Source organism: Mizuhopecten yessoensis, unplaced genomic scaffold (genome assembly GCF_002113885.1).
Source record: "Mizuhopecten yessoensis strain PY_sf001 unplaced genomic scaffold, ASM211388v2 scaffold716359, whole genome shotgun sequence".
Taxonomy (NCBI): domain Eukaryota; kingdom Metazoa; phylum Mollusca; class Bivalvia; order Pectinida; family Pectinidae; genus Mizuhopecten; species Mizuhopecten yessoensis.
Window position 1 is genome coordinate 818197 of NW_018480077.1, and position 19369 is coordinate 837565.

Here is a 19369-nt window from a genome sequence, read left to right on the forward strand (position 1 = left end):
TGTCTACGTTGGACTTGGGCGCATGCGTACAGGAAATCCGTTAATACCGTTTCCGTGAGCGAACACCGGACAATGTTGTAAGAAAACCATCGATCAACACGTTAAACATGAAAAGAAACGTTGGGATCCCTCGTCAGACATCTCTGGCAACGCCAGTAGTTCCTAATCCATTTGTACACCAGATCGACCTTACAAATGTGGACAAGATCAGGGTATGATCACTCAATGCACACACATATAGACCGAGTAGACTCGGATGTGATTCATTTACTTTCTGAATCACTAGTGTTTATGGTCGAAGCATCACTAGTTCTCAAACAGTTTTCGATTGGGTGCGACAGTTCAAACCATTTTTTGGGGGAAACAAATCTGAGCAAAACAAATTCATTTCTTTTTGTAAAGGGGTAACGTGCCTGTGTGTCGTAGGCCTAGATCTTCTGACCCATGCTCATGATCATCTTCCTGGACACGGATTAAGGCTCAACAAGCCCCAGAAAAGATGCTGTAATCACCCAAAATTCAAACCCCTTGATAAGTCATATTCAAAGACACCAATTAAAAATCGGAATTTGAATTTTTGATTATATTGAACTTGTAATGAGTTGTATATTAGCTGATTAAATTGTGCATTTTAAACAAGGTTAACATAGTCAATAAAAAGGTATGCAGGCTGATGTCTTGCTAAAATTATTCACTGTACTTGTATATGTAACATGTCGCTCTCTTTTGTGATCCAACTGAATGCTACGGAATGACAAATTATCTTAAGTTTATGTATTTACCTAGACCATGGTGAGGGAGCTTACTTTTCATTTTATTAAATGTGGAGAGGCATACCAGCCTCAGAACAGGATGAGTGTGGCTATGAGAATGCACAAAAGTCATTATAAAATGTCAAAAAAACTTAAGATAGTATGTCATTTCATAGCATTCAATTAGGTTGCAGAGATTGACATGTCATTTCATAGCATTCAATTAGGTTGCAGAGATTGACATGTTATAAGTTAAGTTAATTATTTTTATGAATACATCAGCCTTAAAGCCTTGAGCTTATAAATATTACTTACTCTCTGTCATGGCAAAATTGAAAGCTCAAAACTATAGACATCATTTTTGAGGAATAAATTGATGCGCAAAATATATAAGATTTTTTTTCCAGCATTTTCAGCTAACTTGATCTGCACAAATTACACAGGTTTTTATGGTAGCTACTGAATTTGATTGGTCTCGGGTAAAAGAACTAAGCAATCATCAGGCTGATACTCGTTCTTTAAAGATACAGAGCAATATTACAACTGGAAATAGACTTGGTCCAAAATTGGCATGACTTTAATATTGTGTATCGTACTGTATTTAAAATATTGCGATATATATCGTTGCAGTTCTTGTTGACTGTTGGTATAATGATAATCAAGGTTAATTGATGGTCTGCTCTTTTTCAAACGGATTACTAGACATACAGTACATTGCTGAGATTTTAAAACCCTCTTTAGAACCATTAAACAGATTCATGAATTTCGATTTGAAAACCCTCAAGTTTTCCATTATTTTCAAATTTGTGAAGATTAAAAGAAAACATGTTTCTTGTCATTTCTGAATTACCAATTTATCAACGTTTGAATACATATATTCTCAATGTTTTTTGGTTTGGATAAGATTTTTCCTAATTGGTATTTTTCTCAAAATACGTCAATAAATTCCTGCCATGCCTGCACTCAAATAGTAAAATATGGTTATGGAAATGGGACACAGCTAGGTGTACAAAAAAGGAAAATGTGAATTTTCACCCTCAAACTTGCTTCATATAAGGAAAAATGAATACTGCTTACCATGTAAAGATTTAGTTTAAAAAAATGTTTAATGGTTCAATTGAACAAGTGTTTATATATAATCTGGATGTTTATAATAAAAAAAATGCACTTTCCTGTATTATAGATTGCACTGATGTCCATTTTCGTAGTCCCCTTACGTCTGATCTTCTGTGCCATCTTCCTCCTTTCCGGCTTTGTGTTGGCCACTATAGCCCTGGCATTCAGGACCCCAGAAGAGAAGCAGAAACCTCTTTGTGGATGGAGAAAGTAAGTTTCCAATAACCACCTTAATGTTTGTGTTCATACAAATTAAAGCCCTGCAAACAATAATGAGACAGCAAATTTAGTAATTAAGCTCTCTAGACAATAACAAGCTTTCCTTACATGTAGAAGATTGCAATTGTATACCATCACAAATCTTAAGGAAGTATTATGATGCAGTACATAACCCCGTATTTCAAAGTTTCTTTTGCCTTAGCAAGTGGTGACAGTAGAACAAGATGTTACACATGACCAATCACATGACCGCTACTCGAGAGCTCTCATGATTTATCGCTGAAAACATTGTGGAATCTCGTAAGACTTCAAGTAAACAACAACAGGAAAATGGTTCACCGGTCGATCATTAAAAACCGTGAGGGTTTGAGGACTTTCCGTAAATTCATGTCCCACGCCGTGAGACTTGATCAGAGGTAAAAATCCGTGAGATGTTGCCTCACGCCGTGAGTTCTGGCATGAATGCATCATGTTTGATAAAAGGCCCTAGGTGGTGAATCCAGCCATCACTCATTCAACTGTCCCACTATCCAGTCTGTTAGAGAGGACAGATTGGTATATCTGCAGAAAAAGATTGGTATATCTGCAGAAAATTGACCTCGTCTAGTAATCAATCTGTGTTGCGATTCAGCCACTTTTATAGGAACTGATGCTGCCTGGATTTATATCAAGGTTGCACTATTTTATCGTTTACATTGCAAGTCCCACTGACTCCTTAAATTAACTTTGTCACAACAAATAAACGAAAAAAGAAATAAAAAGATCAAAACATTGCTTTGGCACAAATGGTTTGCAGCAATACCCGTCCTTATGCACTCCCAGCATGCATCAGTGTGCTTAAATAATACAACGAAAATGGGTCATTTCTGCTGTCACAGGTTTGCTAAAATTGTGCAATACTGTGTTCAAAGAGACTGTTATTTTAAAACTTCAAACAGGCATTAATAAGTCACTACTTTCCTATCTGCTCTGCTACTTAACGGTTCCCAGTAGCCTCATTTTGGTAAAAAAAATCAATGAGAGACTTTCCCCATCTGTAGGTCAGAATTTAGGTTTATTATTGATCAAAATCATTCTCAATATATCACAAACATATCAAAGAGTTCGTATAACTTGAAGAACAATGTAGAAATGTTGCTTTAACTTTAATTTTAGTAATTATTATTCATGCTGTTGTGATGAAGTCCTGCTTTCTGTGTTGACGATTATATAACCGTAGGATTTTTTTTATTTATGTGAACTAGTTTTTGTCTACATTTTCAGTTCAGCAGCATAATGTAAGGTTTGCTGTAACTGGTTCTAAGAAATTTGAAATGAGTTTCCTGTTTTTAAATTTGTTTATTTGTTTTTCTACATTTTCTGTTCAGCAATGCAGTGTCCAGTTTGCTGTGATTTGTTCTAACAATTTCCAAGAATTTTACTTTGAAATGAACCTCCTATTGTGAAATTTGTTTCTCTTTATTTTCTGTTCAGAATTGCAATTTCTAGTTTGCTGTGACTTGTTCTAACAATTCCTCTGTTTACTTTGAAATGAATCTCCAATTTTGAAGATTATTGAAAATAAGTGCTAGACAGGTTGAATATGAAAGGGTTTTATTTCCAACAAATTACTTGACATTATAATCAAAAAAATCTATGCTGAGAAACTTACAAAAAACCCTTATATATTAGTAAAAAAAGGTAATTTGCAATGATGCTATCATGAATATGTGTTAAAAGTGTCACCATGCACGATTTTGAGCTATGAAATTGGAGAGCAATTTTGTTTAAATTTGTTTTTCCCATGGCAGAGAGCAACCACTAACAAAAAAGTAAAAAAATTATACAAGCAGATTCATTTAATGGTTTAATTTTAATTGAGATTTTAATAAGATTTGTTTGTATTCCTGTGCCACGTCATCTAAACAAGTGTATTAGATTTCTATAAGAATTATATAAATGTTAGCTGGGTGTGTCCCGAGGTTTGTCTCACACTCTTCAAAGTTTGATGTGTATGTGGAATTGAAACTTTTGGTTGTAGCATATTTCGGCCACTGGTTGTTCTGATGTGCAGAGGATTGTTCTTGGCTGGTGGATTCCACTGGGTCACAATTAAGGGGAAGCGAGTGTGTGCTGCTGAGGCACCAATCCTTACCCTTGTACCACACTCCACCTACTTTGATGCACTGCCCGTTGTAGCCCTGGAACTCACTACCATTGTTGCAAAGTCCCAAGCAGAAAAAGTGCCATTTTTTGGAAGTAGGTCCCGATTTATATGGTATATTAAATGGAACTAAAACCGAACCGTTTTAATAATAATAATGATAGGATCTTAAGTCATGAATGTTTATATTCCACAACAAAATCCTTGAACACTATCAGAAGAACTTGTGTTTATAAGGCTATGAACATACTCAGAGTCACTGTCTTTATGAGGCTTTATTTCATGCCTCACAAGATGTGAGACCATCACCAGAGGCAAACATTTAGGTGTTAAAGACTTTTCCAGTGTTAAGACACTGGTGATACAGACACATCAATACACATATACCGTATATATTAGGGAATACTTAATATTAAGATGAACAATGAAAAAATGTCTCCCCGTCCCTATACTTTTATTATTTTATTTTACTGTAGGAAGTATTTAGGTCACTTAATTGAATTTCTTTTGGAAGGAACAAAGAAATTTTTAAACGTCGCCTTAAGTTGCAGCTGAAAGTGATTATTTCTATAATATGACAACAAGTTATTATGGCTTAATGTGATACTACAGATGTTGTGTTGGATCTATTTTGTGAATAATTTGCATGTTTTTTTCTCCACTTTTGATCAGATCGGAAGAATGGCCATTATTCTTGACAGGAATTGCGGTTCACTATTTGTTACTTTTCACACTAAAAGCCTGCTCTCTGATTGGTTAGTTTTTCGTGAATAACAAAAATGTTATTAGTCACAGTAGCAAAAATTTCATTTTTTTTTACTGTAAAACCTATTTCAGAGGTAAAAATGAACTGATTCATTTGTGTAAAAGTCAAGTAAAGGAACACATTGTCACTGTAACGTAGCACATTGTTTTTAAAACAACAATTTTTTACCCGAAGAGAATTTTGTGCCCATTTTTCTGATTCTGAGACTAACTGCCTATGTTGGGGTGACTGCGGGAATGAAACTCATGTTTGCTGCTTTTGGATTTGGCCTGTGCAAGATGGTATTTTGCTTACAGTCTTTGCATTAACTACATGTTAAGCTTATTGAAAAAAAGAAGATTCAAGACTATGGTTGCCTAAAAAATGTTATTTGTTGGCCATATTGAAATGTTGTGATTATCTTTAAAACTGGTAATACACATGTAAAAAGAAAAATTGTATTAATTATGTCTTCATTTATGAAACAACTTCACATCTACTTGAAGTTTTAAATGTAAGAATTTTTTCATACTCAGTTTAAACAAGATGAGGAGAAAGGAAATAAAAAATGTGAAGATTTGAATCTTTACATTCATTTTGTTAACAAATAATCTTCAGTTAGGATTTAACACTGATTTTCTAGCTCCAATACATTTTCTTTATTAATATCACAATGCTAAATTTCTGTCGGGCTCTTTGATCATATTGAAATCTACAAATCAAACTGCAAATTGTGTTGTGATAAAGGTAGCCAAACTAATGCGATCATAATGTTTAAGGAAAGATTTTTTTATGGACATGCTTTTCACAAGTAAAAGACTTGATCTTAACGTTTCTTTTATAACTTTAATGACAATTACAACCATTTTAGCTATATGGCCAATCAGTAACTAACTCTGTTTACCCTGGTGAGTGGTGATGCTTCTTTGCATGGGAGTATTTGAAGCATGATGCCTGTGTTCATATGTTACTAAAATGGGGCGACGTCAAAAATGCACTACAGCCTTGCAATAAAAATGTATGGTTGTTTCATGATCATCATACATTCTTTGTATAACATACACATGTACATACAGTAGCTATGTTATTATTTTCATTTTTGATTTGTTTTGTATTTTAGACAGAAGATTCCATGAGCACATGAACCAGTGTATCAACCTTTATTTATGTTGTTCTGTAACTGTTTTAACTTGTCATTTCATTTCTGAAGTTTTTCTATTAGGTTTGGTTTGTCTGATCAACAAGCACATCGAAAGTCCTGACAGTCTCGTTATCAACTTTTTTTATACAGTTGCTTCTTGCAATCATATTGCTGACTAAACAATTCATAGGCACTTGCTGGCATGAATTCATATCTTCTGCAAAATGTGTCTGCTTGCAATACATTAATGCATAAATAGACAATAATTCAGCACTTCATTGAAAAAATTCACATCAAAAATGGACATTTAAGGAACTTTTCAAAATTAAATTTGGGTTTTGTATCAATTTTGGAGATCACTACCCATTGTGGATCTCATTGACCTTTTTATGCCTACGCCATTTTATTGGAGAAGGCCTTTATTATAATCTTAACAAATTTTCATCAAAGTTTATACAAAGACAGAGTATGAGAATACCTTACATGAGTTTGTATTTCAGGGTCCAAAGGTCAATGACAAGGTCACTGTTGCTATTTATAGGTCGGCAACAGGGCAAATGGGACATTCAGACCCTACAGGCTTATCTAGTTTATATGAATAGACACAGTTTTATTTTGAAGGGCAGTACTGACTAGTGTTGATTACACAGAATATTAAGAATGTGTAGATTGTTTATTCCGTCTTTGTGTTTTGCAGAGTTATGAAATGATAGATAACTTAGTTGGTAAAAATGTAAAATTAATTATTTCTGTCATGTGAGCAGGTATTGATTGTTACGTCATTGGTTTGTGTGAGAAAATTACATCGGTTTCAAAATTGATGACGTTATTCTCACAAACAAATGACGTAACAATCAATACCTGCTCACATGACAGAAACAATTAATTTTACATTTTTACCAACTTAGTTATCTATCATTTCAAATAGAAAAAAAAAATACATACATGCAGTCTGTAATGGAAGTTTGGTATTGGTATATGGGTGAGAAAATATTAATATATCGATTACAAACAAAGAAATTCAAAATTTACATTTTCACAATATCAAGTTGTAATTTTATGCATATCTTTGTTTGCAAGGGCAAGCCCATCATAAAGTGACAATGGTATATGGAACAGGATTGACATTATTTATTTAATTTTGTTCCATCTGACCAGAGCTGAACTCGAAGTGAAAAAGCAAAGACTTATACCCTTCATTTATTTACAGTCAGGACAAGAGAAGCAAGAAATAAAGATACCCCTTCATATTGAGTTTGTCGCCATCATTTAAAAAAATTGTGGCAGAATAAATTCTTTGCATGATTGACATGTAACAGAGACCTTTGTTTGCTTACATTTAGATTGATTCATGGGCCATTAGCATTTCTAGGAAGAGCCGTTTGCTTCAGCGTTGGATTTCATAGAATCAAGGTTAAAGGTCATTGTGCGCTGGCTAGTGAAGCTCCGATAGCCGTGTGTGCGCCTCATTCCACCTTTTTTGATGCAATGGTCTTGTTTTATTTTCCATTCTTACCGACTTCCCTCGCTAGAGCGGAAAGATTCCCTCCCTTAATGAAAAGTACGTATCTCAAGTCTTCTCTAACTAACTCTCACTGCAGAAAAAATCTGAACTTGGATTTTTTTTCTTTTCGATGTTGGACATTTCAGAATCGATATCTTTTTATTTTCTGAGGCAAATGATAATAGCTCTTTCTCATCTCTCAAAACATTTGGGTTTTTACAAAATGGCTCCTGTTGAATTTGTTCATCCAAACAAGCAATACTGTCCATGTTGAGTGTCAGACAAGGTCAAGGGTCAGACAAGGTCAAATGTCATCAGATAAATGAACTTTGCTGGTCGTGTGTACATTATTACAGAATTTTAAAGTAGAACTAAATTATATTGATATCGGAATAAGTGTTGATAAAAAAATAATTATGTGAATGATTAAAGTTGTTCAATAGTAAAGTTGTTGAATAAGCTCATGTACACAAACAACCATGTACATGTACCAGTCATATCTAACTTCAAAAACATGCCAGATCAGACTAAAGGAAAATTATAACTGTCCAAGCATTGCCTTAAAGCAATGATCCAATTTGAGATTTTTCTGGAGAAGAGTTAGATATTTCATTTCTCATTTTAGTTTATCTTGTGAGTATTTTTTAGTTGTTGATTGATTTGTTGAGTTAAATTAAACTATACAATAGTCATGAAATAATTTGCCGTTCATCAACAGGAATGAAATGCATTGGTTTGCATAAATAGACAAATTTGAAGTTTCATCCCTCCATTGCAGGAGCACATCCTACTAAAATTTTAATATCTTAACTTTGTTTCATTATCTAATCAGGCTTTTCTTAACACCCACTTCAATTGTTTATACATACTGATTATATGTGATGATTATCACTTTACGTACAATACTCTAACCAAAAAAATCCTTTTAGACAGTTGTTGTTAATTGTCTTGAAATATAAATGATATAATCTCATGAAAATACACTTAAATTTCTATCATACATTGTGTTACTGTTCGATAAACATTGAACAGTATATATATTTCTTAAATTTTTCCATGAATTCAATATACATTCACCATCTTGTTGGGTCACATTCAATTTCCTTCATCTTCATTCTTTATGACCTTGGTGAATGAAGGTTACATTTTTTCTTTTCTCTATATATACATTCATTTTTAACTCACCTGGCCCAAAGGGCCAAGTGAGCTTATGCTGTGGTACGGCGTCCGTCGTTTGTCTGTCTTATGCCGTCAATATTATGCTTTAAACAACTTCTTCTGCATAACCAAAAGGCCTAGGGTGATGATATTTGGCCAGAAGCAAACTTGGATAAAGGGCTACAAAGTTTGTTCAAATAAATTACCTTCACCCATTTTCAAGGTCACAGGGATCAAATATGTTAAAAACTTTAAACAACTTCTTCTAAATTACCATAATGCCCAGGGAGATAAACGACTTCTTCTAAATAACCAAAATGCCCAGGGAGATGATTTTTGGCCAGTAGCATGCTGGGGTGAAGGGCTACCATGTTTGATCAAATAAATGACCTTCACTCATTCATATTCAAGGTCACAGGGGTCAATTGTTAAAAGAAAACTTTAAACAACTTCTTTTGAATAACCAAAGTAGCAAACTAGGATGAAGGGCAACCAAGTTTGTTCAAGGTCACAGGTGTCAAATATGTTCAAAATCTTTAAATGACATCTTCTGAATAACCAAAAGGCCCAGGATGTTGATATGTAGTCAGCAGCTTACTAGGATGAGGGGCAACCAAGTTTGTTTAAATGTATGACCTTGAATCATATTCAAGGTCACAAGGAGCAAATATGTTCAAAATCTTAAACAATTTGTTCTGAATAACCAAAAGGCCCAGGATGATGATAGTTGGCCTGTTACATGATAGGATGTAGGGCTACCAAGTTTTGACAAGTGAATGACCTTGACATTTATTCAAGGTCAGAGTGATCAAATATGATCAAAACCTTTAAACGACTTCTTAATAACCAAAAGGCCCAGAATGTTGATATCTAGATAGGAGCATGCTGGAATCAAGGGCTACCATGTTTGTTAAAGTGCATGACTTTGACTTATATTCAAGGTCACAGGGGTCAAATTAATTTAAAATCTTTTAAACAACCTCTTCTGAATAACCATGGGTCCCAGAATGTTGATATTTTGCAAGTTGCATCCTGAGATGAAAGGCTATAAAAAAAATCAACATAATGACCTTGTTCCACTTTCAAAGTCACAGGGGTGAAATGTTTTAAAATCTTTTAACAGGTTTTTTTAATGAATTTTAATCATAAATACTGATATTTTGCCTGAAGCTTTATTTTAGATCACTTTCAGGGTAACAAGTGTGAGATTTATACCAGGTCAGCGATGCAGGCCCATTGGACCTCTTGTTTTTGCTCAACATGATTAGTGAATAGTTTTCTTGGATTATCAGTGAATATATACAGTTAAGCAAAATTTGGAAATTTTCTTTTTGCATCGCAGAATTCTTCTGTCAATTCCATTCCAGGTAATCTATTGTAGGCCACTGTGACTGTCTTTAAATACTTGTTGCTTTTTCACGTTTTCATTTACATTTAATTTCTTTGTAACACATCTTTTTGTGATACTATATATCATATATAATGTGTTTTGAGTCCATTATCATTAACGTGGTAGGATATAATGTGTTTTGAGTCCATTATCATTAACGTGGTAGGATATAATGTGTTTTGAGTCCATTATCATTAACGTGGTAGGATATCATGTGTTTTGAGTCCATTATCATTAACGTGGTAGGATATAATGTGTTTTGAGTCCATTATCATTAACGTGGTAGGATATAATGTGTTTCGAGTCCATTATCATTAACGTGGTAGGATATCATGTGTTTTCGTATATTTCCTACATTGTATAGCGGTACATACATTACAGGAGATTTCGGGGTGGGGGCTGGATGTCTCTATTTATCTATTACAGAAAAGCATTTATTTGCAGAAATTTTCATCCTAATTGCTTTTGTCGACATTATTAGAAAATATTTGCATCATTCCTTTTTCTCGTGTTCAGTATCAGTGCCCACTAAATTTGCATGTTTTGTGCATGTGCATGACACTCATTGCTAACGTGTGGTATATATATGTGGTTTGTGGTGGTGTGTGATAGTGTAGTGTAGTGTAGTGTAGCAGTGCTTCTATTAACACCGAGTCTGAATTGCGTAAGGTCTATAGGGTGATATATCTGGGAGTCTATTGCTTTGTCAATGAAGCCTTGTATACTGTCAGCAAACTATAAGGTCACGACAGATCAATCTATTCTTCAATGGGCAATACACATGCTTTTGTGCTATGCTAATTAATCTTACATCTTGTGATCAGGAAACATTTATATTGCCCTAGAAAATGTAAAAAATAAAGAAACTTTCAGGAAAACAATGTATTTCAGAAATTTCCCAGTGTCAATCAAAGTTGCGAGGCAATTAAAGGTTTCATTGTATGAAGTCAAATTTTCACAAAATCTTTTTCTGAGACAATATGAAAAGAACTGGAGTTTGAATCAAGATAAGAAGTTATTTTTGATATAATAAGGGCAAGCATAGAGCAAGACTCCAACCATAGGTATCAAGTATTTCACCAGCTAGCTCCGGTCAGCCTTCAGGTCTAGAACATTTAATAGGGTTTGAACCTCGGTAGGCTGGTAGGTATGGGTTCGACTCCCAATCTCAAAATATTGTTTAGATATTGTGGTGATGATTGTCCATATCAAATTCAGTGTTATATATTTGTGTGTGAAATAGAAAAATAATAAATAAAATAGAGAATATTTTGAGAGATACAGGTGTGACATCACTGTTCCTCCACGTTATAAAAAAAAGTTTGTTATGTCTTACACAGTACTGCCTTGTTATCCTAATTGCTCCATTTTACCCAGCTGTATAAAGCAATACCAGCATGCTGTTAAGCATTAACCAGAGAACATTTATAAGCTGTACCTCTCAATATGTTATTTTCAAATGAAAAAAGCATGAATTGTTCAATGAACATTGAAACACAGAGAAATCCTTTGCATCAATGGTAACTTCAGACTAAAATAATTTATAAATTAATAAAAGCAGGGAAGATACAAGATTTAAAGAAAATGTACCTGGTAGTTATAAGGTGATACCAATAGGATTTTAGTCAGAACTCGCAACTCAAATATGATGGAATTGAATTAATTATAATATTTGAGCTAAACTTAGCTTGCCCTATAGCTAGTAACCTCTGTCTGTGCGATTTTACACGATAGTTCTACTCTCAATCGGTATACACATAGTCTTCAAATTACGAATTCACTGCTTTAATCTTGTTAGACGATCTCTTCCTTGTCAAGCTGTGACTCATATACTAAAAGTAATCTATTATTATCATAGGATCCTATATATATATATATCAAAATGTACATATAGCGTTGATTTCCCTGATATTCCTGAAGATAAAATCACATCTATAATTAACACAATCTATCAAAATCAAATCATATACCTAATCCAGGAAAAAGTATTTCTGAAGCTTCTGATTATTGCACATTATAGCATATATACACATAATATATTTGAAATGTAGAATGGAAGTTCAAAAGTCAGTAAACTCATATTTATTGGACTATAATTTCCAGCTGTGTGCAAATACAGATTTAACAATCTTTCAAATGTTTCTTGAGAAAACTGAGTAGCAATATTTCAAATGTCTAAGAGTTACTAACAAATGACTTTTTTTAAAATGTGTTAAGTTCCAAAGTTTAACCCTTTCACCACTGTAGACCATAATGTATTCATCCAGATCAATGCATGGTAGAGTCTACTGAAGTTAAATAGGGGTGAAACAGTTAAAAGGTATCTAGTCGCTCCCTTTATGCTAGAGACTACCCCTTTTTGATATTTTTTTCCCCAGGAATAATATCCCTGGTATTTGTTCTAGTTTATATACTATAAATATAATGAAGTAGGATTTCCTGTTTTAATAAATTGAAAAATAAAATACTTTGCTATTATTAGAATTTTAATGTCAACTGGAAACTTTGTTTAAAGTGGGTAATTAATATTTTAATGGAAATTACTTAGTACAGCTGTAATGGAGGGAAAAAACATTTTTTGGATGATTCTTTTACTTTCCAATAATCTAGTATTAAGGCATATTTGATGATCTATTTATTTATTTATTTCCAATTCAACAGACCCAAGGGTCCACCTACAGAATGGATAACAACATTACAACACAAGTATAAAATATCACAGTCAGTTATGCATGTAACACAGACTTAAAGATACTCATATATAAAACAAAAGGAATTAGTGATAGCAACTATTCTTTAACCGTAATTTGAACTCTGAGAGTGAGGAACAAACATATCACAGTATGGTGCAAAATCAAGATAGTTAAAATGACATTGAATCCTGTTTAAAATACTATACTTTCTAACGTTTATCCTACTTCTCTGGCTGTAAAACTGGTTGAAACGAATTGATCGTAGATTATGACCAGGTACTGAAAAATACATTTGCTTGACAAAATATGGACAATCAAAAGCACTATTTACACATTTGTAAAGAAATACACTGTCTAAAAATGCCCGCCTATGTTCGAGGCTAGGAAGATTAAAATGCCTACAAGTGTCAGCGTAAGACATGGAATTGTAGTCAACGTGTGCTTTAAAACATAAAAATTTCAAAAATTTACGCTGGACAACTTCGACCTGGTGAATTAAAGATGTTTGGTAAGGAGACCAGATCTGACAACAGTATTCTAACTGACTCCTGACAAGACTTATATAAAGAGACCTTAAAACAGGTATTTGTTTAAAACTTTTACATGTACGTTTTATAAAACCGAGCATTCGCATTGATTTGGAAACAGTACGTCTAATATGGGTATTAAAACTCATCGAAGAGGTCAGCCAAACACCAAGATCTTTCACACACATTTCATTCTTCAGGTTCATAGTGTAATTAAAATTCATACATTTCTTTTTGTTTGTAAAAATGACCTGGCAGCACTTCTTCACATTCACTTTCATTTTCCACACAGTGCACCAATCATACACTCTATCTATATCTCTCTGTAGCTGCTCACACTCAGACAACATTCTTACACACTTAAAGGGAGATAAGTAGGACTGTGACAATTAAAGCAGGCAATATCATTTCAACATATATTACATATATATCTCTGAGTAAAGTTTAATTTCTATATCTCTTGAGTAAAGTTTAATATCTATATCTCTGAGTAAAGTTTAATTTCTATATCTCTGAGTAAAGTTTAATTTCTATATCTCTGAGTAAAGTTTAATTTCTATATCTCTTGAGTAAAGTTTAATTTCTATAGACAGTGTACTCGGTTAATTCTTTTGTTACTATTTTGAATTGCAGTGTCCCTAATAAAATTCTTACATGTGTACCCACAATGTCAAGTAAAAACACCGGGGGTCAGTTTTATCAAGCTTCGGTGTCTCATTTTGAAACAACTTTTGATGTAAATTTTGAAATTATTTAAAAAAGATGTAATGATAAAGGAGTGTTTTTGTGTGTTTTATCTGAAGATGATCATTTGAACCTTAGAGCAGGAAAACATAATTTCAATTTGAAAATGTTATCACTTAGCAAATTAAGCTTGATTAACTGAATTCTGGCAAGTAATGTTTTTTTTTTTTTTTTTTAAATACGGTATAAGAAATAATATTTTTATAAAGACATTAATATGACAATATTGAACTGTTCATAAACATTTTTCTGTTTACATTATGACTATATCACATGTTTTCTAGCTCTCATGGCGTTCACACAACCAGTCTACGTAAATCGTGAGGACCCTAACTCACGTCAGAACACCATAAAGGAAATCAACCGCAGGGCTAAGTCAGGAGGTCAGTGGCCACAGATAATCATCTTCCCGGAAGGTACCTGTACCAACAGAAAGGCTGTCATCAATTTCAAATCTGGTATGGCTATTTCAAAATTTACTATTGAGTAATCATATTAATGTGTACGGATGCCCTAATAAAGTATTGTCTATTTAGGGATGTTCATCTGTCTGTCCACAATGCCTTCCTGGATTCATTTTAAACTTCAAATGTGAGTTGATTGTTATTGAAGAAAGACTCCTATTGTTTCTGATGTATGAAATAAAAGTCATTGTTGCTGTTCAAAAAAGAGAAAAAAATCAATTTATTCTTATCCAGAATCAGATGATAACTATCCAGGTGGTAATTGGAAGTCTGATGGAGTAAAACTTTATATCTTCACTCTATGTTTGCCTATTTCTTTTGTATGATATATATAAAAAGACAAATTAGGAAATAGAGGATATTTAATGGTGTCTTCAGTAATAACAAATATATTTCACGAGTGTGGTTAATGTTTTAATATTTTTCACAAGTGAGCATTACATTTTTAAGCATAAAACATGAAAAATGTAATGCATAAAAAAGGGCGGGAATCAGAAGCGTAATAATTAGCGCCATATTCTAATGACGTCACGCTTGACAACAAGGCTGCACGACATTTTGAATGGGATACTCAACACAATTCAGATGTTTTCTGCTATTTTCTGGTATGATAGCTTATACAAATGTTATTAATTGTATATTTATGTAAATACTGAAGTGTGTGTACCAAACATTTACCATAACAACCACTTATTCTACCGTCGCTTCATTTGAATCTGAACAAAAAATTGTTGCCTTTGAATGCAGCAAATAGAAGATAACGTTATGATTGGTCAATACCAAAAAGTGATATTTGTCACGGTGCGAAAGATATCAGTTTTATCAAGTTGATAGAATCCAATATTTCACTGGCAAAAATGTAATAAATAAAAATTATCAGACCTTAGTGTTTTATTGTCACTACAGCAATGAATTGATTCTTAAAAAAGTTTCCCATGCTTGCTAAGCCTGTACTATTTTGGGACACTTTTAAACTCCTTCTCTAATGGTAACATGTTGGTGTTGTAATTTACAGGTGCTTTTTACCCCTGTATGCCTGTCCAGCCTGTCTGTATACGCTACCCCAACAAAATGGTATGTAGAAGACAATTTGTCAGAGACAACCGTATTATACATTTAAGTATTACATTATACATGTATAGTCTAAAAAAAAATATGTTTTTGTTTTTTGATAAAACAATTATGGCTAGAAACTGTTGAACACAGATTATTGATGTATGGTCATAAAGGGTATTTTAAAATGAAAGCTTAATATCATAATTTTTTCAATATTTTACCTAAAATAAAAATGTTTTGAACTACACAGCTCTTGACTGCACAGGTTGATACAGTTCATTCTTCGTAATGTGATGTGTCATTTATCAAAGGTAAATTTGATATAAAATGAAATGTGACATTAACCCTTTCAACCCTGTGTAACTTTAGTTAACTCTACTATGCATTGATCTGGATGAGTTCATTATGGTCCATAGTGGTGAAAGGGTTAACAGAAAAATGTTGATTTGTGAGTGTGAACCGTACCAATTTAAAGCTAGTGAATGTAATCGTGGAAAAAAAAAGGGATTTTTACATTACCTAGGTCAATATATTTGACTATATACTAATATATACGATGACCTATTGTGATTGCCTTTTGTGGGTTGTCATCTGTTGTATCTTGTGTGTCATCATCTGTTGTACCACAACTGTACCACTGCCAAAACTGAAGCTATAGATGCATTCATTTGGATTTTATTTTACTGGCATGACTAGCTTTCATAAATCCTTTCGGAAAAGAAAACCATTCCTTGCAAGACTTCTATGAACAAATTATGAAGATAAAATAAACAACAATAATTAACAACAGTGTTCTTGGTTAAAAACCATACCAGGATTTGAACCCTAGACCTTTGATTATTAACAACCGAGCTACCTGGTCAAAGGTGGTATTGCAGCCCAGTCATGCTGGTTATATCCAAAATAAAAATTAAGGGGAGGTTACTGTATGCAGGAAAAACTGAAGTGGAACTCTCCAGTGTTTTGCCTACAGTGGGACAGGAACTCTTAAAAAGAGTTCATATCAAATCACAAGATATAGAAAAAACAATTTTACAAACAACATATAAAGAGAAAACAACTTTTATTAGAAAACATGTCTTTAATTTGGTAAATAAGAAGCACTGTTTTCAAAATAATTTTCTTAACTTACAGTTAACTTCCAATCCCTATGGAGCAAATAATCTATATCCAGAAGAAATGCTTGACACAGAACAAAAAACATGTCTAAACAACACAATATCAGACCACATTCAGGCAAAGGACACCCACTCGCAGAACTTGAAACCTTTAAACAAAATAGCAGTACACAACACATAAACATTTTTAGTCCCTCACACAGTACTACAGAGGGGACTACAGGTTGGCACTTTTTTGCATGTCACTTTGTTGAGGCCATGTCTCACACACTATCGCCTACATTTACCAAGTTTTGCACGTAGGTTTCCTATGGAATTCCAGAGCGTCACAGACAACAATTGGTCCTTATGCCACAGTATATATATGGTGCTTTGTTAATTGTTTTGATACCAGAGTTTGCATGAAAGCAAGGGAATGTTAATTAATAGATACACTTGACAGTGGATATTTGAACCTACCACACATACACTGGACAAACGACAAAACCGTATCAGGCAGAGTAGATCCAGTCCTTCTGTAGCTACAGCTACTTAACATTACATTGATGGCAACCTCCTTCTACTCTTACTGTATCCATGCTGAACATTCAAGAAATAGTCCCACACGTCGGCAAGTGCAGACCGAGACATTATCTACGCAGAAGCAGACATCAAAATACAAACGAGACACATATAGAACCCTGAAACATCTACAAATACGATTTAGTGAATTGCAACAACATCTATCAGACAAGACCTTACTGTACTAACCAATCAACATGAAGAAATCTCCAATGCAGAAACCTATGCAACTTTTCAAAACGATCCTCCCGTACCATATTGAAGAAGCATACTACAAAAACCCATAGCATTCAAACACAGACCAGATGCCTTCATGTCAAAAGATGCGCACAACACAGTTTGATGCATACAATACAAAGTTGAAGTCTGAAATAAACCTGCATTATGCCCTAAGTCGAAATTCAGAACAACTCTCAGCTTGATGCAAACACCCATTCAACCTATTGAACTTTTTATCCATCAAAACAACTTATGACACTTAAGAAAAGCCCAGAAATTAAGCTCCACAAAATACCCCAGCTTCCTCACCACAGATATGGAGACAAAGGCAAACATCCTAAATAGACAATTCATAATAGAACTAGACCCTACGATACCAGAAAAGCCTCGGGACCAGACCACATCATGACACACAATGCTTAATACTCCAAGAACTTAAAACTATATCTCTGAAATCACTTAACACAGGAATACTAATCAAAGATTGGAAACATGCAAAGCTCAGTACAGTACGCATGAAAAAGGAGACAAATATAACACAACCAATTATAGACTACTTTCACTTACGTATACATGCATCTTATGCTGTCTCCAAGAACACATAATCACCAGCACAACTTGAAACATCTAGAAACAACAAAATACTGCACAACTTACACCACAGATTTCACTCTTCGAGATCCTATGTAACACTGTACTCATAACATTAAAACAGGGCTGTGCACAAAACAACAATACAGTAACTAACAAACTTACCTTGTGTTTAACCTCATTTATCATATAGCACAGGACAAATTATAAACAAAAGGACAAGATAATGCTTCAAATAGTAATTAATCACATGTATAATATATTCTTGCACATCCTTTCTGAAATCATCATTTATGATAGTGTAATGAACAAAATGAAATTGGAATTATGAAATCATTTGTTAATATTGATAAGCTATTGTATGTTTTCCTTTGTTGAATTTCAGGACACTTACACATGGACATGGGAAGGCCCTGGAGCGTAAGTACCTCACACATCTATTTTTACAAATAAACTGAAAATGTAATGCTGATCAGAAAACTTATGTCTATTTTTTCTTAGCTATAAGAAACCATCTGCTCATGTATATATGGGTTTCATGTTTGGTGGGAAGACATTCTCAATCCTAAAATTTTATTTATATAAAACATATACTGACTATTTTTTTTTTTTTTAATTTGACATGGTGATAGGTAGCAGAGTACAGTAGAAATGGCCTGATCCTAAAAAAAAAAGGGCATGTCTCGGATAAACATGGATAGTGGATTCAACCTAGACAACACATCTACATATATATATATTTATAAACTGACTTTTTTAAGTCACCTGAGACAAAGTCTCAAGTGACCTATTGCGATCGCCTTTTGTCCGTCGTCGTCCGTCGTGCCTCCGTAAACAATTTACATTTTCGACTTCTTCTCCAAAACCACTGAACCAATTTCAATGAAATATTGCAGGAACGTTCCATGGCCAAAGGTCAACAAAACTGGTTGCCGGTTTAGTCCCAAGCCCCCAGGGGCCTGAGGGACGGGGCCAAAAAGGGTTGAATTGACTAAAATTTCAAAAATCTTCTTCTCAAGACCCAGATATGGTAGAATCAAATACTCTTCATAGATGGAAGGGTCTTAAGGTGCTTTACCAAAATTGTGAATTTCATGACCCTGGGGTCTCACGTTTCCCCCTGGGGAGGGGGTAAACTTTACTATAGTTTATATAGGGAAATCACATTTTGGACCAACATTTGTTTAATTTCCATTGGAAGTAATTCAATTTGGGTTAGCATTATCAG

The 19369-nt window shown here is 33.8% G+C and overlaps 1 protein-coding gene across 2 annotated transcripts in view; it reads left to right on the plus strand.

Annotated features, from left to right (window-relative positions):
- The first annotated feature begins 22 nt into the window (after positions 1 to 22).
- Positions 23 to 19369, plus strand: part of LOC110443813 (lysophosphatidylcholine acyltransferase 2-like) — a 27874-nt gene continuing 8527 nt past the window's right edge. The window contains exons 1-6 of one of the 2 annotated variants that reach the window (XM_021488234.1): positions 23 to 212; positions 1936 to 2078; positions 4108 to 4325; positions 14417 to 14590; positions 15612 to 15670; positions 18527 to 18561. In XM_021488234.1, coding sequence (XP_021343909.1) covers positions 108 to 212; positions 1936 to 2078; positions 4108 to 4325; positions 14417 to 14590; positions 15612 to 15670; positions 18527 to 18561 — 734 coding nt within the window. In that variant the 5' untranslated portion in view covers positions 23 to 107. Of the gene's footprint in view, positions 213 to 1935; positions 2079 to 4107; positions 4326 to 7459; positions 7678 to 14416; positions 14591 to 15611; positions 15671 to 18526; positions 18562 to 19369 lie in introns of both variants that reach the window. The other variant, XM_021488233.1, reaches the window with a different exon arrangement.